The sequence below is a fragment of the Tachysurus fulvidraco genome, chromosome 19, assembly GCF_022655615.1.
Source record: "Tachysurus fulvidraco isolate hzauxx_2018 chromosome 19, HZAU_PFXX_2.0, whole genome shotgun sequence".
Taxonomy (NCBI): Eukaryota; Metazoa; Chordata; class Actinopteri; order Siluriformes; family Bagridae; genus Tachysurus; species Tachysurus fulvidraco.
The window spans coordinates 16,197,563-16,224,794 of record NC_062536.1 but is presented as its reverse complement, the minus strand read 5'-3'; the positions used below and the strand labels follow the sequence as shown (position 1 = coordinate 16,224,794).

The following is a 27,232-nucleotide window of genomic DNA, read 5'->3' as shown; positions in this document are numbered from 1 at the left end:
TGACTCCCAATCCTTGACTGGCCAATCCTGGAGCACCTTGACCTTCTTTGCTTTCAGGAACTGTGATGTGGAGGCTGAAGTTTGAGAAAGAGCTCCATCCTGCTGAAGAATTTGCCGTCTCCTGTGGTATGTAATGGGCGGCAAGCATGTCTTGATATCTCAGGCTGTTGATGTTACCATCCACTCTGCAGATCTTTTCCACAGTCCATCCTTCCTGCAAGCTGTGGGCCTTGGCTTATGCAACATGATGTTTAAGTTTTCTTCTGTTTAATGCTGGTTTCTGGTGACCAGTTGTTATGTAGCTCTGCTGCAGTTGAAAAAGGGCTGGCCCTGGACTGTTGGACCAACAAACGGTCCTCTCGAACAGTTGTCTTACGGGATCTGCCTGACCTGGGCCTGTCATGAACTTCACCGGACTTCAAATCTTTACCTTATCCTCTCCACTTGACGTTTAGATCCATTAAAGATTTAGCAGGAGACAGGAGACTTGGTCTTCAGGCTCTTGATGATCAGCACTTTGGTCTGTGGTTGACCCTTTGACATGCTGTCAAGAGGTCAGGATGCATTTCAAATGAAGGCTGGGTGTGCAGGGGTTCTTCTTCTTCACACCTGGGAATGTGTTAATTACAGTATTTCTCACAGGTGATGCCCTAATCTGTGATTGGTTGAATCCTTTAAAGATGTGTAAAGACTTTTGTCTAAGCAAAGTCTGACCTTTCAGGCATGATAAGATTTTATTTTGGTAAAATAAGCTTAATCTAGAGCAGGGGTATTCAATTAAAATTCAAAGAGGTCCTTTCTATATAATTTATTGTTAAATTTCAAGTGTTTTCAGTCTGAACTTGTCTGGCACTTGAATGGAAAACAATCCTGTAGTTGTCTTTACTACATGTCAAGTAACAGACAACAGACACTGAATTTCTTCTGAATAAAATAAATAAAAAGTGCAAACACAGCTTTGTGCAGCCTGGACTTAGGGCCTATATTTCAAGTAATGTAAAACATTCAGAATCTTTTGAATAAAATAAAAGTGCTTTTAATCTTTAAGAAAAAAAATTAAATAAAAGACTTTTGAGCTGCCCCTTTTTTAAACATTAACTACATTAATAACACCGGAACCTTTAGGCAAAAGGACATTTCAAGTAAAATAGAACAGGGCAGAATTTACTGAATAAAAGAAAAGTGCAGAGCTTTGAGCAGCTCCCTTTTTCCTCTCTCCTTTCCACCTCTCCTTACTCCCTTTCCATCTTCCGTTCCTAGTGAGAGAAATGGACATGTAACTGTCCTGCCAACAGATTGAATCTTAATTGTCCTGCCAGCGTAATTGTTACTGCCACCTTCTGCTCTGGAGTATGGAACAGAAACAATCTGTTTTTGTCTTGGCTTTTGATGACGCTCTTGTCATAATAACTAGATTAACTGCGCATGAACGAAAGATTTATCTTTTTTAATAATATCAAAGAGCTTATATAATCTTATAATTTTAGATTAAAATAAGGAGATGCTTAGTATGATAATATTAGAATTTTAACGGGTCCGGGCAGACCGTCACTCGGTCCGGATCCGAACCGCGGTCCGCCATTTGGTGATGCCCGATCTAGAGACATTTGCCTGTCATATAAGCCACTTCTGATTCCAAATGATCAACTGAAAGTCATTATTTGTTGTTCCTGCAACTTGGATAGGCGACAAGACTTTTGTCAGGGAGTGTAGGTGTCTTGACATGTGTTGTCTGAACCAGAGAAAGAGGATCAGGATTTCACTTCTCCACAGCTCTCAGGATTCTTCCAGTGAGCATAGCTAAAGCAGAGAGATCCTTTTTAAAGCTGAAACTGATTAGATCTTACCTAAGGTCAACAATGTCACAGGAATGCCTCAGTGGCCTTGCTGACATTAGCATTAATCACACAAATGCTGGCCAGATTTGCTATGATGACGCTATTGATGCATTTATTGATGCATCACTAAAAGCAAGGAAGGTCATGGTTTAGTTTTCAGTTGTCAGTGATATTTAGTTTTCTAAGCAATTAGTTCAGAGTTTTGCTTGTTTGGCTGTCTGAACATTTGAGATAATGCCTGAAGCAAACAAAGATGTGCTAAAAGCAATGTTGCAGTTACCACGCATTTCTTTAGATGATCCCCATTAAAACGCAGTTCTTAAGGAACTCTGAGCAAACATGATGTGGGATTGTGCACCGGTGCAAGTAACCCCCAAATGTGATTACAGGCCTTGTAAATTGCGGTATTGTTAATTTTACATTATATATTAATGGGAAATCACATTGTGAACCTACAACCATTTATAATAAAGCTTGAAAGTTGCAAATTGTAAAATAGCAGGTGAAATTCCTACGACAGCTGATAGAACAAGGTAAAAGTATAGAAGAAAACAGAGTTGCAGATATACAAAACAATCAAAAGCCTAAAATAAAGAAACAACTCATCATTTTTAGGCATGTGTTCTCATTGAAAAAACTTTATACATAATTATGCAATCCTCGAGGCTCCCTTGATTGCAGTGGCTCATGGGAAGGGTCTACAGGCCCACAGTGCACTTAGGAGGACATCTGAAAAAGAAAAGTCCTTTGTAAGAGTTGAAACTAGCCTTACAATCCACACCCAGATTAGATATACCAGGTCCAAACTAAATTATTCACACAGATAGTAGATGGGGGAAAAAGGGGTGTATGACATCAGTATTATGGAAAATTCCGGAAGGAAAATTAAGACCAGTAGACTATTTTTTTAAACTAAACTGGATCCAGTGGGACTGCCTAAGTATTTAAGATCTGTAGGAACAGCTAAAAAAAAAACAATCAACGCTTCAATGTACATCAGTGACATTGTAGAATACAGTGAAATTACCCTATATGTCTGTAGCACGATGGCTGAGATTTCACACTATTTTACTTGAACTGCCGAATGTTAAAGTAAAACACTGCACTGTACCAAACTCTGCAACTCTTCTTTCACAGAGGTTAAAGGAGAACATCACAACTGTGTAACAGTTGTAAATTAAATTTGCAGGTCTGATTTGCAGAAAACACCATCATTGAATCCAGACCTTGAACTGTTTGTAAATGGATAAGTCTTCAGAAACTAGAAAACAGGCAGTAGCTGTTTAGGATATGCAGCAGTCACAGAATATGAAATAATGAAAGCTTAATCATTACCAGGAAACCTCTCTGAACAAGCAGCAGAGTTCATTTCTCTAACAGAAACATGTATCCTTAATTATTAGGTAAATAAATCATGTACAATGGCCTGATTTCTGATCTCCTGAATGCAATCCTATGTACACAATCTATTGCTATATGTGAATTTGAAGCACATACAGGGATAACTGACTCCATTTCACAGGGTAATGCCAAAGCGGATGCTGCAGCTAAGGCAGCTGAAACAAATTCCTCTATGTATAAAGAAACTTTGTGTATTTTGAAAATAAGAACTCTCACAGCTGACCTTGAGGATCTTCAGGCATGTTGCACAGCAGAAGAAAAAGCAGCATGGAGAAATAGGGTTTGTTACAGCCCCAATGACAAACAATGCTTGCCAAATAACAAATTGTTTCCTTACTATAATAAGTTGACGCATGAGTAAGACCATGCATCAAATGGAGGGAAGTACAACAGTATCTCTAGATATCGGTACATCAAACATTTTGTGAGCGATGCTGTGTTATTATGCAACCTTTTCCATTCTTTAGTCAAACAGGGAAATAAAAGTAATCAAAGAAAATAGACTTCACTAGCCTGGATGAGATCTGCAAAGTCCCAGCTTTTACTTCCTTATTCCTTTTTTGGTTCTCTCATTTCTCAATATTTTTAACCTTATTTCTATTTTTATATATAAAAAAAATCTACTTCTGCTTCAGCCTGACACTTCCTGAAACCTGCACATTTCTCCCTGGACTTCTGTAAATATTTGTGTGTGATTTTGACAAAGTCTCATCTGTGGCTAAGCTCAGGCTAAATTTGTTGTTGAGTTTTTACAATTCATGCTCCCAGATATTTTTATTTGTCATTTCTCTTTTCTGTTGGATGAGGTTGCACTCACACAGTCACGTTATGCAGATGACAGACTAATTAAATCATGCAAAGCTATAGCCACTTACCAAGAACACAACTTACTGCCCTGCAGTCTGCCAACACCCGTTTGCACCAACCTGTTGTGACCCCACCATATCTAGGAGTGATCTGGTGCTTTTTGCTCAACCGGAAAAAATTGCTGGTTCATCAGATGTCTGAAAGGGATTCATACAAAAGTGTGAGGTTTTTTCCAACACCAAACAGACACCTACCACTGAAAAGCCACCAAGTGTGCAATTCTACTGACTCTACTCACAGGCAAGACACTGGACTGAGTGATGGTTGTCTGGGATAGCGACAGTGTTGTAATGTAACGGAGTAAAAATACTTCGTTACTGTACTTGAGTAGAAATTTCACATATCTGTACTTTTCTTCGCTATTTAAATTTATGTCAACTTTCACTTTTACTCAACTACATTTCCTAGATAAAATGTATACTTTTACCTCGCTATATTTCAACTAAGCATCTTCATTTCTCGTTACTACAAAATAAAATCAGAAGAAATGTGTGCGACTGCAATAAGGGAGGTTTGGCGAATCACTGCTCCTAGATTGTATTACGCACATACGCTCTACGAAGAAGCACAGGCACACGCAGCGTGTACGCGCAGTCAGAGCTGGAGGCGTTTATCTATAACGACAACCAAAAGCAGTGAAATGTCACTATTCTTATTACTAGAGTTGATAGCACAAACAAAATATTAATGCAATATCAATACTAAATAAAAATAACATTTATTGATTTGGTCTTTGTCTTGTGAATATTAGTTGACTATTATTATATTAATGACTACATTCATGGACACACTGTTTGTAGAGAATGCACACATACATGAACTGATTTGATTCAAGACTGGCATCATTACATCATGCATAAAATTTTTGCCATTTAATACTACCATAACTTTTGGCTTACTATGTAGTCATATAATACGTATATAATATAAAACTGAGAGCTAAAACCCCTTATGCTTACCGAAAATCACTGAAATTTTACTTTTTACTTTTACTTCAAATACTTAAGTACATTAAATATCAGAAAATGACTTTTCATACTTAAGTACAGTAAATATCGGATACTTTAAGACTTTTACTTGTGTAATATTCTAAAAGGTGACTTTCACTTCTACCAAAGTCTTTCTAGTACGATACTTGTTTTTTTTACTCAAGTATTGCTTTCTAGTACTTTATACAACACTGGATAGCGATGATCAGGCAAGGGAATCCTATTCTTCATGAGGTCTTTGAATACCTAGTTGAAGGCTGTGACTTTTCTGAACAGCTCCACCAGAGTTTCCAGACAGCTCCCGATAATGCCATAATCGTTTGTACTTTAGCTGCCGAGAGTAGCTAAAACGACAACACCCTGAAGGCCGAGTTTCGAGATTGACTCAACCGCTCACTAAAACCAGACAACGCTGGCCTTACATTTACATTCACAGCATTTGGCAGACGCCCTTATCCAGAGCAATGTATAGAAGTGCTTAAGTCTTTATTATTGGATACATTAACTCTGGTTCACTAGATTACATACTTAAGATACCATGACATTGGTCAAGTTTTTTGTTTTTTTTATAGACATATATACAGTGCTACCTTGGTGCCAGAACAGAAAAGAGTCTTGTTGTATACTTGCCTCTTCCCTGAGAGATGGTGGAACCAGTACAGCAGTGCTGGCACATGCGTGATTCTGCAAACTCAACTCTCAATTAAAAGTCTTGTCGATTATTTATTTATATTTTTCCTTAAGCCAAGCCTCTTTAACATTTGTCTTATTTATTCTGCATTAATAAACTGTTTATAAGTGATATAGACTATACACTTCTACATTTGCCTTTGCTTACTGTGCAGCATCTATTTTTACATTTCTGTTGTTACCCTGCCTCTAAGCGTGTCTAGTCAGACTTCCTCAATTAAATGTCAAACTTCCCCAACCTCTACTTAAATGTCATAACATTTAACACATAACAATCTAACATTTAAAATGTTTCCCCTTCTACATCTTTTCAACATTCTTTCTCCCTTCTAACATTTTTTAGATGCACATTACATTTTAAGTCCTTAGCTATGTGTTGGTTCTACAAAAAACAAAACATAGCTAAGGACTAAAATGTAATGTGCATCTAAAAAAAATGTTATTCTGAATTTATATTCTGAATTTCAGTTACAGGTCTTTCCCCTGTCCAAAGATATTATATTCACTAAAAAGACATTAAATAGACCTTATAGTTTTAACTCTTTAGCCAAATGCTTGATTGAGTTTTCCTTCCAAAAGATGAAAGTGTTAATTTATTTGATTTTCACAAAACTAATTCACCCAATGACAATTTTTTTTTTTACAAAGAATTTATTATAAAAGTGTTTACAAAAATAAAGATCAACAACATAAAAAAAAAGTTCACAATGGCCATCAAGTTACCAGCTCTTGGGCCAAATAAAATCTTAAAGTTCATGAACCACTAAAAATGTAGTGAAGTAAAATGACACACAGAATATTATCAGCTACAAATCATCCATTTCAAGCAGTTACTTATAGTAGGAAAGAGAACAAAAAAAGAACCTACTCTTTCACTCGACATTTTAAGTGAAAGAATAGAATAGTGGATTCAGCACTGAAATGAACCATAATGCTAGCTTTTACGATTTACTATAAAACAAGTGCAGACGAAATGGCTTGTTTGACACGTTTTAACCAGATTTTACCGTACGTGGTGACTGATTAGCAGCAAAAGTAAAAGAAAAAAAAATTACAATAAAGAAGAATTTAAAATGTCAAGAAATGATGTTGTCTAGGATTATGATTATGATGTAAGCGAAGGCTTTATACCAATGAATCAAAGACAGTTTCATGTAAATAGCTAAATCCACAGTCAGTGCATATCGTTTTTGTACAGCTTTCAAGTTTTTTCAAGATTTTTTTAGTCCACCTTTTTCTTTTTAGGTGGTGTGAGTCACACTAACTCATTATTAAAAGACAAGCGTGATGGGTTCGTGAGCTAATTCTTGGCCAACGCTCTCTGGTTCTGTATAAGCAAAAGCTTATTTTATAACATACTAAAGAGCCAGTGTAGTTTGTGTTCCGCAGCAAGGGATCATTTCAGCTTTTTGACTTCAAAGAAGATCTTCAGCACTTTTTTACAATCTTCTTTCGCTTCAGACCACCTGTGAATTGCTTCTCTCTGATAACAGATCTTTCTTTACGGTGTCTTTTGAGTGCTTTCATCATGGAATCCAGTTCTCCTTTCACACCATTTTGACGTTGCTTGCGAGAAGAGGTACTCTTTTTTGTTTCCACAAACGTGCTACTCCACTGGCTATAGACCTTCTGCTTAGCCGAAAGCGCATCGTCCGTGTAGCTCTGGGATGCTTCATTTGTGCATGAAACTGTGATGTAAACAGGAGCTGTTGATGACTTTGTCCTGTTGAAGAACTGCTGCTGAACCATTCTGCCATTGCCATTATTAAATCCATACAGTGCAAATTTCATTTTTTTCTTTCCTTCTCTTTGTCCAGTTGGTTGTGCCTTACCAAGTATTTTCTTCTTGTTGGCATTGGAATTTGGCGCAACAGTCGGTCTTTTCAGCTGAAACATATCATTTAGCACTTGAGGCTTGAGATCAACATTCAGGTCACTTGGAGCTGAATTTGGACTGCTAGCTTTCTTGACTATGATATCCGGGGTGAAAAGGTCATCTTCGGTAGGTTCCGATATAGTTCTATAAACCTTTACCTTTTTATATGGTGGATATTTTGGTGAAGAAATTTTTTGTTTTGATGCTGTTGTCGGTGACAGAATGTCTGTCTTTCTCTTTTCAATTTTCTGTGGGAGAGATTGTGCCTCACACACTTGTGCTACATTTGGCACGGTGACGTCAACACCCTCTGAGGGAACTCGTCCATGCGCTTCTTTATCTGGTGAATTAGCAGATAATTCTGAGTCTTTAATTGGTAAATTAGAGCTCGGTTTTGAATCACCTTGATCAGTGTCTGGATCTTCGAGGCTCATATTAACTCTACAGGCTGAAGGATTTGAAGAGTCACTGCTACTCTCTGAGCATATGTTCACATTCAGGTCTTGTTTATCAGGTTCTGAAGCATTAAGTTGAATTTTCTGCTTGATTGGAGTTGATTGGAATTTTCTTTCTTCTTCTGTTTCTTTTCTTTCATCGCTACATTTCTGGTCATCTTCAGCTAGGGTAACAGTAAGGTCACTTGGATGTGTATTTTTGGAGTTAGCTTTTTCATCAGCAGTGAAAAGGTCATCTACAGTTTTTTTTTTACGTTTGGATAGTTTTAACTTTTTGTGTGGTCGATCTTTAAGCGGAGAAACCTCATCTGCTGGAATTCTGGTTTGTGCTGGAATGACTGGTTTTTCAATATTTGGTGCAGGACTCTCTACCGTATCACCTGGGTTAAATTCTGGTTCTGAGAAAGTCACTTCGGATACATCATCCATTGAAGTTGGTGAGCCAGCTATGTCGCTACTCTCTGATAATGCAGGACAATTTGAGTCTGGATTACCAGAGTGTGGATTACAGCTTTGATCATACTGACTCTGTTGAGCAGGACTCATATTAGGACTACTCTCCTCTGGGCTGTGGAGAGCTTCTTCTAGATCCAGTAAAGGTGCCTCTTCCCAGCACCTGGGGCAGAAATTTTCAACATCCCATTTGATGTCAGCCACATGATGGCAAGTGAACTTGATTTGCTTGCCTGAATTGCAGAAATCGTTTGACTCACTGTCTGAGATGACCAAAACCGTCGTTTCATCCTGGCACAACTGAGAAGGCTCTTTTTGCCAATCGCAGCCAGACTGTTCCTTAGAAATTGTTCTAGTATCATCAGATAACAGAAGTGAGAGTTCGGTTAATTTAGGGTCATTGCTGGAATCAGCTTCATTTATAAGATCTGACTGCTCAACGAATTCTGAGTAAGTCTTAGAAGTGACAAGTTCCTTTCTTGCATCTCCGCAGACTTGTTCACGTTCTGCTCTACTGTTCTTGGACAGTGTGTCTGCTGTTTCATTTGCGTCTTCAGATTCCTCAGGATTTAAATTTTGATTTGGCTGCTGGTGTTGAAGGTTTTCATCTTCATGCTTCTTTGTTGGTTCTTGCGTATCGATTTTATCGATGGATTTACTGTCACATAGCTGTGAGTTTGCGAGCTCTTTAGTAATCTCCTTGTCCTTCTGGCAATGGGTTTCTGCATCACTCACCTTTGTGGAAGGTTCAGACTCTGAATAAGCATTAAGAGTATTGTGACCCACCAGTAAAGCATAATCAGTAAGGTTTAAGTCCAAAATTGGTTCTGCAAGAATATTTTCTATATCAGCTGTCTGTCCATCCACGTTCAACCACGAGGACCTAAATTCCTCAGTTGGTATGTTTGTGTCGTGTTTCAGAATGTGATAACCATGTTCCAGTTTCATCAAGTCTTTGGGATGAAGATATTGAAACACTGCCGTGTGCATGTCTTTTCTGGAGATTTGAGAGAAGAAACTACTGTAATATGCAGGGAAGTCACGCAGGTATTTTATTAAATTTTGTGCATTTCCATCCCAGAAGAGATCCAAGAGATGCTTCACAAGATTTGCTACTGGTTCTTTTATATTGCTTTCTAGTTGATTTTCAGAAATCTTCACCCAGTTTTTAAAATTCACCACTGTAAATTTAAGCTCTTCAACCTCGGACAAGTCAACTATATTGCGATTTGATTCGTCGGTTTTGTTGCGCTCCTCTGGAGCTTCTGATGCCGAAACAGTAGAGCAAACAGGGCCTTGAGATGTGTTTGAAGAAGTTGGAGTGTCAGCTATTAGGCTCTTAACTGTAGATTCATCTTCATGTTTGTTAGATTCCTGTGGTACTGAATACACCTGCAGTAATTCTTCTGTGATTTCTTTGGGTTGATTCTGTGCATTTGAGTCTTGGTCCACGTTCTTGGCGTCCTTATCAAGAGACCAGACAGCATCTATCTTGAAGGGCAGGCTATCATCAGAGCTTGTTGTGCCACAGTCTTTCTTTTCTGGACCAGGAACCTGCTGAGAAATTGGTGGAACTACAGCTACTGCTTTGCGGGATTGTTGAAGCGCTTTCTGCTGTGCAATTAAAAACTCCAGATTTTCATTTATGTCCTCAATGTACTGCACTTCTCCATGTCTGTTATGTTCACATCCAACTTTTCTCTCAGTGGTCGAGTCTGTCTGTATTCCTCTGGTCAGTATCCCTTCAAAACTTGGAACATCTGATGCCGTCACTTGATTACAAAGCACATCATTCTCTTTTAAAATTTCTGTTCTTTGGACAGGTGTCTGATAGTCTGTCACCCTTTGGATATTTTTACTGTGTAGGATTGGATAGGCACTAAAACGGGCAGATTCTGATGTCTTAGAGTAGCCTGCCTTAGAGGGAATGTGGCTTGGTTTTTGCTGCGCTCTAGTGCGATGCTTTTTCGAAGGCATGTGTGTGCCGTGCTTCTCTTGCATAGACTGTACATTGACTTTGGTGTAGTTGAGATTCGTTTCTGAATAGCTGGGCGGTGATGTCCTGGTAGGTTTGTTAGAAGATATAACTTGTGAGGACCTATTGAGCCCAGTGACTGGGTTATTTAATTGTAAGTCTTGTGGTTGGTTGTTGCGTTGAATGGCAGGTACAGTAGCTTGCTTGGTTCTGCAATGTTGCTGTTGAATCTGGGGCTGGACATGAGGCAAACCTAATTCTGCACTTTGATTTATCATCTGATTTGGGTTAACAAAATGGTGAACTGTGTTTGGTGTGTAAGAAGGCGGGTTATTTTCACTGTGTTTTACAAGAGTGTAACTGGCAGAATTGTTCTCCTGTCTGTTGAGTGGAGTCTGATGATGGGTTTGTGATGAATATTGAACCTGATTAGCCATATAGCTCGAATGGCTCTGACCAGTCTGTTGATTGTAGTTTGAAGGCTGCGATGGAGTGACATGTCTTTGTGATGTAGCATGGTAGTGTTTATAAGAGTTATATAAAACACCATTTTCTATTCCTTCCCTTATCTGACCTTGATTATTGTGATTGTTCTGTGGTGCCTGATTAGACAGAACCTGATAAACCTGATTTGTTTGTTGTGGCTGAACTGCAGATTGCTGATTGTTCAATCGATGATTATGTCCATTGAAATATTCGTACTGGGGTGAAACTGACTGATGTCTCAGGTTATTTTGTTCAACTACATTATTTGCATTACTATGATCAGAAGAGGATAAAGAAACAGTCGTACCACTGACATTGTTCAAGGGTACCATATTATAGTTCTGCTGAGGAACAATATCACGGTCATCCTGAATTGAGTAGAAATGATGGTTGGTGTTTTGAGTGAGGGTCCAATGCTGGGATGCTGGCAATTGTGCAAACTGTCCATTTGGTAAAGTAGCTGTTGTTTGAGATGAATGTCTGAGAGAAATGTCGCTCAATGCGTTGCTAAACGTCATCTGTCTTGCCTGCAAATGTGCTGAACTTGAAACAGGCTGAGAGGAAGACTGATCATTCCTTAATCCATGAGACTGTTGAATATTTTGTTGATGTGGCACAATTTTTTGCATACTGTAATATTGCACCTGTGCTGCAGGGCTCGGCATCCTACTGCAGGAAGTCCATTGTGTTGCAGACAGATTTATTACAGGAGTTGTGTGACTGTATGGCTGCATTGTGAGGGATGATCTCATTCTCTGCTGGTTCTTCGGTGATGGCGTAGTTTCTGACTGTCCCAAAATAATAATAAAAAAATGTCTTATACATAAAGCATAATTAAAGGTCATAGCAAAAAGTCTTCTTTTTCAATAACACCACAGCAGAGTTAAATGATCTAATCAGGAGTTATGGATTAATAATTTATAAAAACAAGTTCTGATCGTAGCCCCAAAAGTCTTCAGGATGAAGCAGGATCACAAGGTGTAGAGTTTTGTCTTGATCGTATAGCTCCTGAAATCATACCCGATAACCGCAACTAATTTTGTCTAGGATCTGCCTTTACAAATAAATGTCATAACACTTTAACTATCCCACTTTAGCTACAACATAAGCACTTCATATAACATTAATATTTGCCTTTCTTTTGATTGTTTAATTTTTTTAGCAGCTTAAATGCAGTAGTCTCAGGTACGTATATATATTTTTGTAATTATTCTTATTTCCTGTACTTGTGTAATCTCCTACTTGGTCTTCAACTCACTCACACTTCTCACATCACACTGGAAGAGCTTTAAAAGCAGCAGTTCTAGTGTTAGGAGCCAACAATAACAGGTTCCTGATACTAAACTCAAATATGCATAATTATCTGAGAAAAGAGAAAATAAAGATTATACATAATAAAAATAAACAAATATAATACATAGATTTGTAAATACATTAATACTACATAATACTAATTACAATTAAATAATTACATTTACAAAATTTATTTGTACTGCACAAAACAGCCAAAAACAAATACCGATTTCTCTGAATGGTAGTGTCTATACACAAACTGCATAGTGTAGGAAAAACTCATCTCCAACCTGCATTGGCCCAAACTAACTCTTGCAATCTGACTATAATTTTAAACAATAATTCCAAGATGGAGTTCAAAGAAGAAATGAACCACCAAACCGATGAAGACTGGATTCAGTTGAGGTAGGTTTATTGGCAGCCACAAAGACAAAACAAACCAGGTGGTACCAGGGATACAAGATTGTCCAGTAGACACTACTTGCACGGAGATACCGCAGCTGGTGACTTTAACCAAGGTCTTCTGGGGCCTCACAATCTTAATGTCCCATTTACCTTATAAGGTTTAACCATGTAAAGGCCAGTTTTGCAGAATTACATCAAATTAAACTGCAAATGTTTTTTTTTCTTCTCAAGACCACATTTACATATTTAACAGGTTCTATTGTTTGTGCTCATAATAAAGGTCTTCATGGGTCCACTTAGATCCAAAAACCCGAGGTCCGACCAGAGACCCGAGCGGGTTTGGGTCGAATAGTTTCACGTGTGCCTCGGACACGAGTCGGGTCTAATAATAGCAGCATCGGGTCTCGGGTCATTTAAAATGAATGTGCGTTTTTTTTTTTTTGCATCACTGGATTTGTAAAGATTCAAGTAAGTAAAATTCCTCACATATATTTTTCTGTGTTTATTACAATGTCTAAAACACATACAGCATTTTCCACACTATAAGGCACACCTAAGAGCCTTAAATTTTCTCAAAAATCTGCCATGCGCCTAATAATCCGGTGCGCCTTGTGTGTGCACAGAGTTCCAAAAATCTGTAAAAATGTTGTGTGACTTTGGTAAGCGCTCCGCTTGATTGACTGTCCGACCATTTCCCGCTGACACAGGGACGTAATACATACACTACGTATGCTGGCAGCGATAAACCAATCAGAGGACATTACGTAATACGTACAGTACGTACGCTTACCTCCGCCACGCCTCCGGTAGGTATAACTACAGGTATGTTGCAAAACAACTTTTGTTTCTTCCTAACCATTATGTGCTCCACACTCCAGTCCAGTAGGTGGCGGTAAATGCACCTTAAGTTAGTTTGCCATTCGCCAATAAAAATCAGATGCTTACGAGGCACAATTACAAACTACAGGCTATCAGTTACGCGGTTGTAAATGGGAATAGAGAAGCTGCGAAAGAACTCAACATCAATGAATCTGTGGTTCAGAAGTGGAGGAAGCAAGAAAAATGTACTGCACCAAGTTAAGAAGACACAGGAAATGAGGACTTTGATGGATTTGTGGGAGAAGATTGATTAAAAAAATAATGTGTGTATTGTTAAATAGTAGAATAAAGTTAAACTAAACTCACTGTTTTGCTTCCGTTACCTTTTTTTGTAGACCGTATGTTTTAGCATGCGCCTTATAATACGGTGCGCCTTATGTATGGGTTAAGTACAGAAATAGACCCGTAATTGAGACTGTGCCTTAATATCCGGTGTGCCTTATAGTGAGGAAAATACTGTACATATTTAGGTATTTTTGGAAAACATTAATAAAATTTGATTTAGAGCTTGTTATGTCCATGTTGTAATTGTACAACGTTGGGCCAGAGTCGTAGTCAAAATAGCCTGTGCACCTTACACATTACATAAGGACACTGCACTTCTCACATGGTCACAAATTGAAATTTAAACTGTTAGAAGATTCATTTGTAACTAATTTCTAAATGTGCTTTTCTGTTAAATTTGTACTTAGTTTAGATTAGACCATAATTAAACACAAAAATAGATTTTATGTGGTATTTGAAACTCCATCATATAGAGCAGTATCTGAAACTCCCTGTAGTTTTTTGTTTGTTATTTAACGTCTAAACGATCATGAGATTTTTTATGAGTGCTGCCCAATTAGCAGTTATAGCAATGGGAGATAGAAAAGCAAGCACTGACTGTTCTGGATGGTTTGGGGTGATGCCTGTTGCATTGTTCAGGGACAAGTGTAAATGGTCTTGAATATGAACCTGTGATACGGCGGATGCATGTGTTCCTTTTAGTATGATAAGTGGATAGCATAATAGGCCATCCAGAGAGTATTGTTTGAATGTTGTAGTGAAATTTTGATTAGCATTTGCATTGAACTGATAATACTTTGATGGATAATACTTAGATCTATTCTTTCAGTTTATCTACTACAATATAAGACTTGTATGTATTATTTACTAATTTATTTATTTATTTTTACTTTTTCCATTTCAGAATGCCACCAGTGCAGAAAGGTCAGCTATTCACTGTGCAGGATGTGATTGCTGCAGTCCAAAATGGAGAGCGATTTTGAAATGGACTCAGATGACACTGATGCAAGTGATTCAGAGAATGAAGATGCAGGTGCAATGGACAAAGAAAACCACCAACTCATTGACTGCCCAGCCAATGAGTTGGTGTGGACATCAAGCCCCAACCAAAGAAACACACCTTGCCACGTTACAGATATCTCTGGCTGAAAAAGGAGTTTATCAGTCCCAATACTGAATTTTCTGGTTCAGAAATCTATATTAATCTATGGCGAAAGTTTGATTTTGACATTGGTGGGGACATAATTTATTTGACATTTGTGGGGACATAATTTATTTGACATTGGTGGGGACAACATTCCCCATATTTTGTGCATAAAACTGTTGTTATAAGAATACTTTCTTCCTCACATACCGGTAGCCTGCATAATCACGTTGCATATTGCTTCATACAACGGAATATAGCTGCAGCCGACCTCAACACACTAGCGAGAAAGACAAAGCCAATCAAACAGCGACGTGGGTTAGAGAGGCAGGACTCAAAAAAGGCAAGGGCCAATCCTTTTAGAGAGTTGAGTTACAGAGGCGGGATTCATTGCAGGGGGTAAATCTGTTAGCCGTTTGTGTTCCACAAGTTGCGCTATTTTCATCTTATTTAATGATTCCTGGATAAATGTTAAATGAAATAAGTAAAAAAGCACAAGACACAGACGGATATCAGTGGTTATGTATATAGGCTTGGTCGAATTATTGCTAGGGACAATTGAGTGTTCCCTGGATATTGGTAGGGACATGTCCCTATCGTCCCTACCCAAATCAACGCCCTTGATATAAATAAATGTTTATTCATAAAAAATACGATTGTTGTGTGATTATTACTCATGATATATACTGTTGGGGCAAAGTAAGCAATCAACCCTGCAAATGAATGCTTAAATGCTCTGTATATCTGTTCAGACAAAGTGAGTACAAATGCAGAAATTCTGCTCCTAGCAGAGCCCAAAGTTGCAGTATTACAACATTTCCGTAAAAACTTTGTAAAAAAAATGTAAAAACCTTTAATTTTTATATCAGGGGCCTCCTAAAACAATATACGAGAGGTCAAAAAAATTTGCTTATTTTTCTCACTATTTGGATTTTACAGGGTTAACTACCTAACCATATGCTCCTCTTTCCTGCTTCATATCATAAGGAGCAGATGTGTGAAACCCTAAACTGCCCCCCACCCCCACACGTGTGAGCACACAACAGGACCTTGACCTGTACATGTGATTCCCTGCAAGTAAATGTTATGTCTATTGACAACCTGTTTACAAATTTGGTCTTTGTTTCGGAGTCCTTTTGTTTCTGCCTTAATTATATCCTGCCCGAACAGCTAGTCATTTAAATCTTGAAACTGAAAGAGAGAAATATTGAAAACGTATATAATCTGTATATAAAATTCAGCAAAGTCATGTTAACTTACTGAACTCTACACTACACCCTGATGTCTCACTGATACTTCACTGTCTTATCACCTCACAGTTCTGCCTCACCCCATACACTCGACCACATCTATAGTTAATAATAATTTATACGATAATTCAAATTGATTAATTAAATAATTAACAATTAATATAAATGTATATAACTGTAAATTAATTTCCTACTCTAGTTTACCTCCATTTATGTATATTATCTTCATTGCTTTAATGCACACACATACATAATTTGATTTTTTTTTTTTTTTTTTACACATATTGCTCTGTATATACAACAAGCACATTTGTCCATATTCTTATGTACATATTTCCTGCCAGAGTTGTATTTATTTATTGTACATATATTTGCACATTTTATAATATTAACACTTCCGGTAGATACTAAATGACATTTTTTTTGTATGTATGTACCCATCTATCTATGCATGTATCTACCCATCTATCCATCTATCTATCTATCATTTAGATATATACCAATCAAGGTTTAGGTGTATGTAAACATAAAAAAGAACACTCTTTTAAAAACCTCTTGTATGGTACATTTTTCCAGACTAGCTGAATTTATTTATTCATATGAAATTCACAGACTGTTCACACAAAGATGTGTAAAGATGCGTCTGTTGCTCAATTATTATGCTTGATGATTCAAGTTCATTTGCAAACCTAAAGAAGTGTTTTAAAGTGCCAGATGCATTATTGGGGATATGATATGCGTTACGCCAGACATCATTGCATGTATAAAGGACGCAATGTGATGAAAAGTGAAGAGAAGGTGCGAAGAGGATGTTCATATACTCTGTACTCAGAAAGGTGCTACCTTGCTAGCTTTTCACACCTGAAGAGTTTTCAAATTTAAATAACAATTGGAGAGACATCTCAAATAGGTGGCTAAAGCTTGTCATCAGAAGTGCAAGATGATCAACAACAATAGCTGTTTAAAGTGTCACATTCCTTCTCAGCTCACATTACCTTATCCAGTACAAAATGATTTCACAACACAATCTACATTTCTGAATGAAGAGCTAGAAGGCATCAAGTCCAGACAAGACAGTGATCAAGATTAATTTCTCACAAACACAGCTAACATGCTTCACCAGGTTTAAGAAATTTACTATACAAGATAAACATTTCCAAGAAGTCTTTTTAATGCTTATTAGACTAAATTTTTGTGTCCCAGATCGCTGTTAATCAACCTTTATTTTGGGATAATAAAGGAAAATAAAAACTATGCATGGATGGATTGATAAAACTGTAAAGAAATAAGCAACTGAATTTTGGAGGAAATTCACTGTATTTCATTTAAACGTTTGCCATGTTACTTAAATCTATCTTGGTTTAAATAAGGAAAATCGCAAAATTAAGCAACCTTGACTCGTGTGAATTGAGTGGTGTGAAATGAGGTGAATCGTGTGAATAGAGTCGGTTTCAGTGCTCTACAAATCCCAGCATGTAGAAAACTTGTTATATAGAGCAAATGAAACACGACTACACCTTTAAATAAGATGGGGGAAAATAGCAAAAAATAAGACGATGATGTAAAAAACAAGTTGTAAAGTATGTCCACGACTCTCTAAAGTTTCTCTCTTGTCCTTTCCATACTTTTTAAAGCCTATTGTCATGACCTACAACACCAACTACATTTATTCATCTAGTTCTCAAATAGGACATGTGTCTAACGTACAGTTAAGAAATCTGTACAGTTTTGACTTATCAACAAAGGCTTGAGCAACGTACATAAATATAGCCCTATCCAAATAAATAAATAAATCAGCAGATGTAAACCACTTTAAGATAAATTACACTGAGCACAAGGACCAAAGCATATTATGTATGTGTGTATATTATATATATATATATATATATATATATATATATATATATATATATATATATATATATATATATATATGATGTATGTATCTTTCTACATACATTCTTATAATATATGTATTTTTTAAAAAGTAATTGCTGTAAAATAGGCTTTATTATCTACAATAGCAACAGTAGAACTCTTAAGTCTGTAAACGTAAATTAACTGAGATCCACTTTAAGAGAAATCACACAAGGACTAAAACTGTATTATATATAATAGAAAATCTAATTAGTGTAAAGCAGCTTTTATTGAAATCTACTGGAGTAACTGTTCTACTGAAATATAGAAATATAGTTCAACACATTAATATCCTCATTATACACGCCAATATCCTCATTATACTCATTATACACATCAATACCCTCATTATACTCATTATACACACCAATATCCTCATTATACTCATTATACACACCAATATCCTCATTATACACACCAATATCCTCATTATACACACCAATATCCTCATTATACTCATTATACACATCAATATCCTCATTATACTCATTATACACATCAATATCCTCATTATACACATTATACACATCAATATCCTCATTATACACACACCAATATCCTCATTATACACATCAATATCCTCATTATACACACCAATATCCTCATTATACTCCTTAGTATTCGCATTATAAACATCAATATACTTTTTTTTATTTCATTTCTCTATTCCTCTACATTTATCGAAAATAAACACACACACACACACACACACACACACACACACACACACACACACACACACACACTATAGTATTAACTTAAATACATAGACAAAAAAAAGTCATTAGGTTTATTATTAAGAATTATTGTTATTCCAATAGAACTGAATTATTACTACGAGTATAAATTCTAACACACCTACAAGTATTTAATACACCTTAAGTTTTTCTTTTTAACATAAAAAATATACTTACAGCCCTCAAAAACTCCAGCTTTCAGTCGTCAAAAGTTTTATCCAGCCTGTTTGATCCACTCTCTCTCTCTCTCTCTCTCTCTCTCACTCTCTCACACACTCTCTCTCTCTCTCTCTCTCTCTCTCTCTCTCTCTCTCTCTCTCTCTCTCTCACACACACCCTCTCTCTCTCCCACACACAAACTCACACTCTCTCTCTCTCCATCTCACTTATAAACACACGCCCCCACTCATACACATGCATTCTGTCTTCTTTGATGTCTAATGGCGAATGGCAAACCAGCTTTAAGTGCAGATTCCTCCACCTACTGGGCTGGAGTGTGAGGATATTGTTGATTTCAAACGGGGAAAAACTCGTTTTTTTATACAACTTTGTTGCTTTAAGAAACTTAAAATAGCTTTTTAAAACCTTTAGTGGAACTGTTTAGCACATTTTGTGATTTCAGAGAATTTATGCCAGCACGTTTAACTTGTTTTAACTGGATTCTTGCCTTGTCATGTGCCGTAGAATTCATCAGAACCTGCTGTATGAAGTCCACATTTATTACACTGACCACATTCATCTATGTCTATTCTCTGGAGTAATTTATTAAGAACAGAATACCCAATTTGCAGTTTCGATATTACTGTATCATCCCTTCTGTTGCCATTACTAGCTTGTCCATGACCAACTTGTTTTTGTGTATTATACAGATTCTGTCCTTTACTTCCCATTTCTCTTGCTACCTTTACCCCTAACAGCTACTTTATTGAAACCTTTCACTTCTGATTTGCTTAATGCTATGTTTGTATTAATTACAGTATGCTTGAGTGTCTGTGTAGCTGTCTGTATGAGCTAGGGCCTCAATTCCCTCCACTCCAACGTGAGCCAGAACCAATAGAAATACTGTTATAACACTTAGGGGACATATTCTGTACACGTGTTGTTGTAACCTGTAACTAAACTGTAAATAAACTTGTGGGTACAGAATACGGACCTGAACAAATCCACTAAATAGCAACCATCTCTGCTCTATACACTGATATATCATTAGCAGTTCCTTTAGCAGATTCACAGCTAAAATGGAGGGGAAAATATACTGTATGGATGGCATGTTTCATTAAACACTGTTTTGATAGCTAAAGTATATCGTGATATAGAGTGGCTTTCATCAAAAATTAACAGTTTTATTCTAGGAATAGTGTTAATGGGTGTAATGACATTTAGAATAGAATAGAATGTTGCATAGAAGCCTTTATTATCGCCACATATACATTACAGCACAGTGGAATCCTTTTCTTAGATCTGCCAATTACCAATAAATCTCTCTCTGCTGAGGAGACTAAGGTCTTTTGGAGTGCAGGGAGAGCTACTGAAGACCTTTTTTGACTCTGTGGTGGCCTCAGCCATATTCTGTGGTGTGGTTTGCTGGTGCAGCAGCATCTCTACTGCAGAGAGGAAGAGACTGGACAAGCTGATCAGGAAGGCCAGCTCAGTCCTGGGGATTTCTCTGGACACTGTACAGGAGGTGGGAGAAAGGAGGATGGTAATAAAACTATCATCATTGCTGCAGAACGACTCTCACCCCTGTGTGAAACGGATTCAGCTCTGAACAGTTCCTTCAGTGACAGACTGTTATATCCTAAGTGTCTGAAGGAACGATACAGATGCTCTTTTCTCCCTGCTGCTAGGTTTAGTTAGGTTTAGTTCTCACATTCTCACATGGTGTAGGGCATAAGCCATCATCTTTATTTGGACAGTTTTATTGCCCCATAAAAACACTAATAGGAAATGGTCAAAGGTCATACCTTTGATCTGACTTTCTCACATTCTCACATGACATGCACTGACTGGATGGTTGTGATAGGGTTACCCCCTCCCCTCAGACTGGATGGTTGTAATAGGGTTACCCCCCTCCCCTCAGACTGTATGGATGTGATAGGGTTACCCCCTCCCCTCAGACTGGATGGTTATCAAATCAAGATCATGACACCTCCGCTGTGTTAGGAGCGTCTCTCAGAATGTTTATTTTATTTTTGTTTTTTTGGGGGTTTTTTTTGCGTCTCTCATAATGGTCGTTAGCAAATGGGTGCTATCTATAACGTCACACAAGCGCACATGCCCCTGAGCACATGCCCCCGAAAATTTGGCGATGACTTCACGTGTTTGGAAATCCCACAACGGAACAGAACTTTTACAATCTCTTTCTAAACATTAAGAGAGCATAGCCTTGGGTAAATAAATAAAATGTTATCTGTTTTATTTTAGACAACTGTATTGAGATTATTTCCTAGCTGAATTTGCCGAAGAAAGAGTAAAACTAAACTTTTATTTTTTTTTTTATTATACCTTTATTTAACCAGGGATAAAATCACATTGAGATAGATATCTCATTTACAAGTGAGCCCTGGCTAGCAGCACACAATAGACAACATAAAACAAATTAAGTACATAGAACAATAATCACAACACACACATTTCCAACAATAAAACCAGACTAAAACAAGATTAAGAACAAGTGCAGATAGTTTGGAATGTTCGGTACAGCTTAAACTCATTCATTGAGATAAGTACACTCAATTTCAATGATCTTTGAATCTCATTCCAAGCAGTTGATGCACTATAAGTAAAAGCAGTTTTTCCAAACTCTGTCTTCATTAAGGGAACATTTAAAAGAATACATCTACTTGAACGCAGATTATGCCCTTGACTATTGAAACTGGCCAACTATGGCCTTGTACACTAATATAAGCCAATGCTTATATCTTCTTAAGTGAAGAAGGCCAACCTACCATTTCATACAGTGAACAGTGATGAGTATAATGATTGGTATGAGTTATAAATCTTAAAGCACCTTGATTATGAGTGAATATTTCAAAACCCATCCCCAAGACTCAAATTATGGCTTACAAATAATTTTATGATACTTAACGATGACAAAACCCAAATCATTCAATTTGGGCCAAAAGAGCACCCAGATGAAGTTTCTTTTAACCATGGTACTCTTACTCCTTATCTTACTTCTGATGTTAAAGATCTAGGATTTCACCTAGATAATGGCCTTAAATTAGACAAACAAATCAACACTATAGTTAGTACCAGCTTCTTTCACATTCGCAGGTTAGCTAAAGTAAAAACTTACTTAAGCAAGAAACGTTTTGAAATAGTTATCCACACTTTCATCTCAACTCGACTTGACTACTGTAATTTTTTGTACTCTGGGTTACCTCTCTCTTCCATCTCTCGTCTTCAAATGGTTCAAAATGCGGCAGCCTGTCTACTCACAGGTAGCCGTAAACAAGCCCATATTACACCAATCTTACGTTCTTTGCACTGCCTGCCAGTCCGATACCGTATCGAACACAAGATTCTGCTATTCCTCTACAAAGCTCTCAATAATCTAGCTCCCAAATATTTATCTGATTTGATTGTTATGTACAATTCATCAAGATCACTGCAACCCAGGGGAGACCGAGTGGGCCCTAAGCTGTGGAATAGCTTGCCACCACCAGTCAGAACTGCTTCTACTTTTGCTGAATTTAAATCCATGTTAAAAACACACCTCTTTTCATGTGCTTTTAATTGTTGGTAACTTGTACGTGTTCTTTTCTATTTATGTTCTTTCTTTTTTCCTTTTCTTTTATCCCTATGTACAGCACTTTGGCCAGCTCAGGTGGATTTTAAATGTGCTTTATAAATAAAATAAAATTGAATTGAATTGAAATTGTTGTTTCAACATTAGAATTTCAAAAGTTTTTCAGATATTAAGGTAAAATGAGCTGCAAGCAAACTATTATACAAGTATATTATATATCTCCAACATATAATGATAAAATATTTAAACTGAAAAAAAAAATCAAATAAACATTTTAAATTAATCAGGATTAATGGTGACACCATAAGTGTTCAATGTGTTTTTTTTTTACAAGCTATTATAAGTATGTCTTTTTTATGTAGGAATAATTAAACAATGATAATGAACAACCCATGTGGTAATGCTGTCACTATGCAAAGTGAAGTGCATGTTACAAAAGCGACAGATTATTTTTCAAGACATTTGGCAGTTTTTTAATCTCAAACCTCCGTAAATGAGCTTGTAACGTACAACAACGCTACATGTGACATTTAAAAACAACAAAAGCAATCTAATATTAATAAAATTAATCTAATACTATAAAATAAATCTAATACTATAAAATTTAATATGCTTTAAAACTAAGTTGGCAAAGTAATGTATAACTATATTGTGGTCAGGTTCTGACAGAATGATATTTGCACATCTGAGAATGTCTGTTCAGAATCTAAAGTATAAAGCAGTGCTCTCTGGTATAAGTCCAGAACTACTACTACTTCTACTTGATATTGAACCACTAACACTATGCCAATGATGTAGTACTTATACTACTTATACTGTTATAACATAAAACATTAATATACAATTATCTATCTCTACACCGTATAAAACAAACACATTACTATGAAAACAGTATTAGTTGTATTCAATGGTCATGATTTTATAACATTATAGTAATTAACTTTGTGTTAAGTACAAGGAATTCTAAGAACCTATAAAGAACCTACCCCTCATTAGAAAGATGATGCAGACCACATTTGCCCTGCGACGACAGACCATTGTGAACCAGTGAAAGAGGTAATGAAACTCTGGCCTGTGTTGTGAAAAATCTTAGTAGAAATAATTAAAGTATTTTTTCCTTACAATACTATAACCAAAGTAAGGTATTAAGCCTTGCAAAATATTACAATTGGTGTCATAAGACATATGTAGGCGATGTTGTAGGCCAGATGTAAAAGTAACCAGATTCGGTGCTGTCAGGCCTAGTCAGTCTGAGCCCTCTGATCAACAATGTGTGAGGAAGTGAAAATCAAAAGTTCAGCTGAAACAGGATTCATGAAGGTAGTAGGGCAAGACAGCTGAATCAGGCGACTAGCTGCAACTAAGGCTTAAAATATGCATGTGAGTGCAAGCCCAGTCTGGAAAGTGACAGACTGAGATCATATCAATGTTCAGCTCATAGGTTTAGTAAGCTTAAGGAGTCAACATAGACAGTAACATTATATACAAAGCAACATTATAACAGCAAGGGCTTAGCAAAAACAGTAATACAACATAACCAATATAATCAAGAACTTTTTTTTATCATAATTCAAACTCATAAAGCTAGCATATAATAAATCAATTATATAATCAGTAGAAATCATGTATAATAGCAAGAAATGAAATGAGGAAACTTGCTCATTGTAGCTGTAAAAAAAAAAAAAGGCTTAATCCTCCACTTTGACCAGGAAGTAAGGCTCTTTTGAGCACATTTGTAATAACAAATGCAAAATTGTTATGTAGAATGAAGAAGACCATGGTTCCCAGACCTTAGCTCATAAATTGTTATGTAGAAGGAAGAAGAAGACCTTGGTTCCCAGACCCAGGTCCTGGGATCTAAGGGGAGGAAAATCCATAAATGGGCATATGGGTAAAAGGTGCTGGGAAATTAGTGAACAGGATGTTAGTGTATTTAGAAAACATAGGAGGTGATGCCGGTAAATAAGGTGATATGGGGAAGGTCACCAGGTGGAACTTCACCGTGGGACTCTAAATACTGGGAACCAAAGAGGAGGCGCCTGAGTGCCAGGGTATATATTGAGGAGATTTTCTGAGGGTCGGGGGTGCATGTGCATGCGCGCGTGTGTGTGTGTGTAAAAACTTTACTTTGCAAGAACGTCTTGAGAGTTTTGTTTTTGATTGCATGAAGGTGCTCTTTTTGGGTTTTTCAATTGTTACTTTCAATTTGGCAATTTCTCTTAGAGAATTGTTGGCTGATTGACCACAATAAAGAAGTTTGCTAATTCTCATCCAGGTCTGAGGAGTTTTCTAAGTTTTGTTTGTAGTAATTATTATCAGTTAGGTCTAACTAAAACAGTCTTCATTGACCAAAAGTCTAAGTGTGGAGATCACCCTGCGATGTGTCCACTTGGAGGCGGGCTCTAAGTTCCGACACCTGCTCTTAAAATGGAGTCTCAGGCAATGTGTAGTAACCCATCCCATTGAGCAGAAAAGAGCCCTATATAAAGTAATAAACCCAACTTATGTTATTACTTTATATAGGGCTCTTTTCTGCTCAATGGGATGGAAGTAGATTTACCAAATTCATTATAAATATGGTTGTGTTTTCTGTCATGTCCTTTTAAAAACATATGCGTATGCAGAGTTCCAACGGATTACAAACCAGAACCTGCCCAACACATTATACTCAGTGCTTGACCAACATCTTCCTCGATTGATGACCTTATATGGACAGAAGGCATCCAGAATTGGAAAGACAGCAGATAATTTGGTTAAAATCTTAAAAATCCAAGATGAACAGGTAAAGAGTTGCACTGTTCAAATACATGTTATACATTTCATTGGTAGAATTTTGTATTGGAAGAGGAAATTTGACTCTGGTTTTTGTTTGATTCTATTAAAGATGCTTTAAAGTTATTTTTTGTATACATGTTTGGACTTTTTAAAATTTACAGTTCAGTTATGTACAGTTTTATTATTATTGTTATAGGAATTTAATGACATACACACCAAGCGTACCACTGTTCTTTATGCCCTTCCTGTGTATCTGAGGAAGTCTCTAGGTTTTTCAGGACCTGCACAGTGAGTGTTTTTGAATAATTGACATTACCATGTTAACAGTTTATATTAATACAAACTTGTTTTTTCATTTAACCCTGTTCAGACTCCAACCATATAGTTTGTGTATTTGAAAACTTTGATCTTTTTATTTTTTTAAACATTTTTTACACCATGTGTAGTCTGTTCTGAAAATCATAGTACCAAAATGTCCAGATATGTACACAAATGCTGTACATAAAGTTTATGCATTTGACAGAAGCCCTTATCCAGAGAGAGAGATGTATATAAGTGCTTAAATCTCTATCATTGGATACATTAATGCTGGTTAACTAGGTCACATACTTAAGATACCATTAGTTTACAACATTGTTCAAAGTTACAATGAAAAAGTTTCAAAGAACTTTTTTTTTATAAATTGAAGTAATTATACAGACGTACATGTCCTTTTAATGAAACGTGTTCGGAGTGTGTAGGAACCCTTCCGTCCTCCCACTAAAGGATGTGTCCTGTTTTGCACAGGTTAATATTGAAAACACAAGATCTACTAGCAGAGTTGGTCTTACCTTGAACACAGGTGTCCTTCGAAGTCCCTCGGTCTTCCTCTTCATGTTCTTCTACCTAATCTATTGTTTGAATCTTTTAGATGAAGGTGTCAGACTTAGACCTTCTTGTCTTTTCAGGATCCTCACAATGGGAGGCCTTATTGTTTTTATTAAATTAAGTGTAATACAGATAAATGTGTGTAATATATGTAAAGTAAAATAAAAGAAAATTACAAACAAAATTTTCTTCAAATAATCAAACATTTCTATTGTAAATAGAAGTAATTAAAATGCAAAGATAAGAACAAACCAAGAAACACTCTCTAAGTATAAGCCTGCATCTGTTCTCCTGATGCACATTCTAGCAGCAAATAACAGAGTATAGCATACTAAGCTTGCCTCTAGGTGAATGCACACCAATAACTGGTTCTAAAACCCTATTTATACCATTTATCCATAACATCATTCAGCTCCTGTCAGCTATCCAGTCAGGCTTTGCAATAACATCCTGAGAAGTCTCTTCAAGTGTACTGCTGATTGTGTTTTCTGCTGACGCAAAGCCTTGTGATTTCCTTTTAAGCTTTCAATGTTACTCTCTGTCTTAATAGCTGAACATACTATCGAACATTATATAATCATACAAATGATTACATAAATTCATATAAAAGGTAAAGAAAACATCATTCTATAAAATGAAAAAGGAAACTTATAACAATTCTATAATCTTCTTTCAGCAAGACAATGGGTCTTGATCCAACTGTCTAGGTACAGTGTCTGTTCCTCTTTTGGTTGAATCAACTTCCTTCTGGATCTCTTCTTTACAGTTTTGATCAGATATATTCAATTTCTTTATTTTATACAACAATTTCCCCATTTCTTTTAGTTTATTTTCCATAGCTTCATTTTTCCATGCCTACTGTTTTTGTTGTCTTTTATTTCATTTTTCTCCTTTTGCTG

The 27,232-nt window shown here is 36.7% G+C and overlaps 1 protein-coding gene across 5 annotated transcripts; it reads right to left on the bottom strand.

Annotated features, from left to right (window-relative positions):
• Positions 1-1,456: 1,456 nt before the first annotated feature.
• Positions 1,457-26,354, bottom strand: LOC113645785. 5 transcript variants are annotated; one of them, XR_003441299.2, is made up of 3 exons: positions 26,297-26,354; positions 4,115-4,243; positions 1,457-2,567 (listed from the first exon to the last, which is right to left on the bottom strand). XR_003441299.2 is itself a non-coding variant. In XM_047804237.1 (2 exons), exons 1-2 carry the CDS (start codon positions 26,339-26,341, stop codon positions 7,214-7,216), a joined length of 4,650 nt encoding a protein of 1,549 aa, XP_047660193.1. In that variant the 5' UTR covers positions 26,342-26,347; the 3' UTR covers positions 6,392-7,213. The 5 variants fall into 5 exon arrangements, 3 of the variants coding, with proteins under 3 accessions (XP_047660193.1, XP_027007436.2, XP_027007437.2); XR_003441298.2 differs by lacking the exon at positions 26,297-26,354 and adding an exon at positions 19,118-20,096 and having other exon boundaries at positions 1,458-2,567; XM_047804237.1 differs by lacking the exons at positions 1,457-2,567; positions 4,115-4,243 and adding an exon at positions 6,392-11,818 and having other exon boundaries at positions 26,297-26,347.
• Positions 26,355-27,232: the final 878 nt, after the last annotated feature.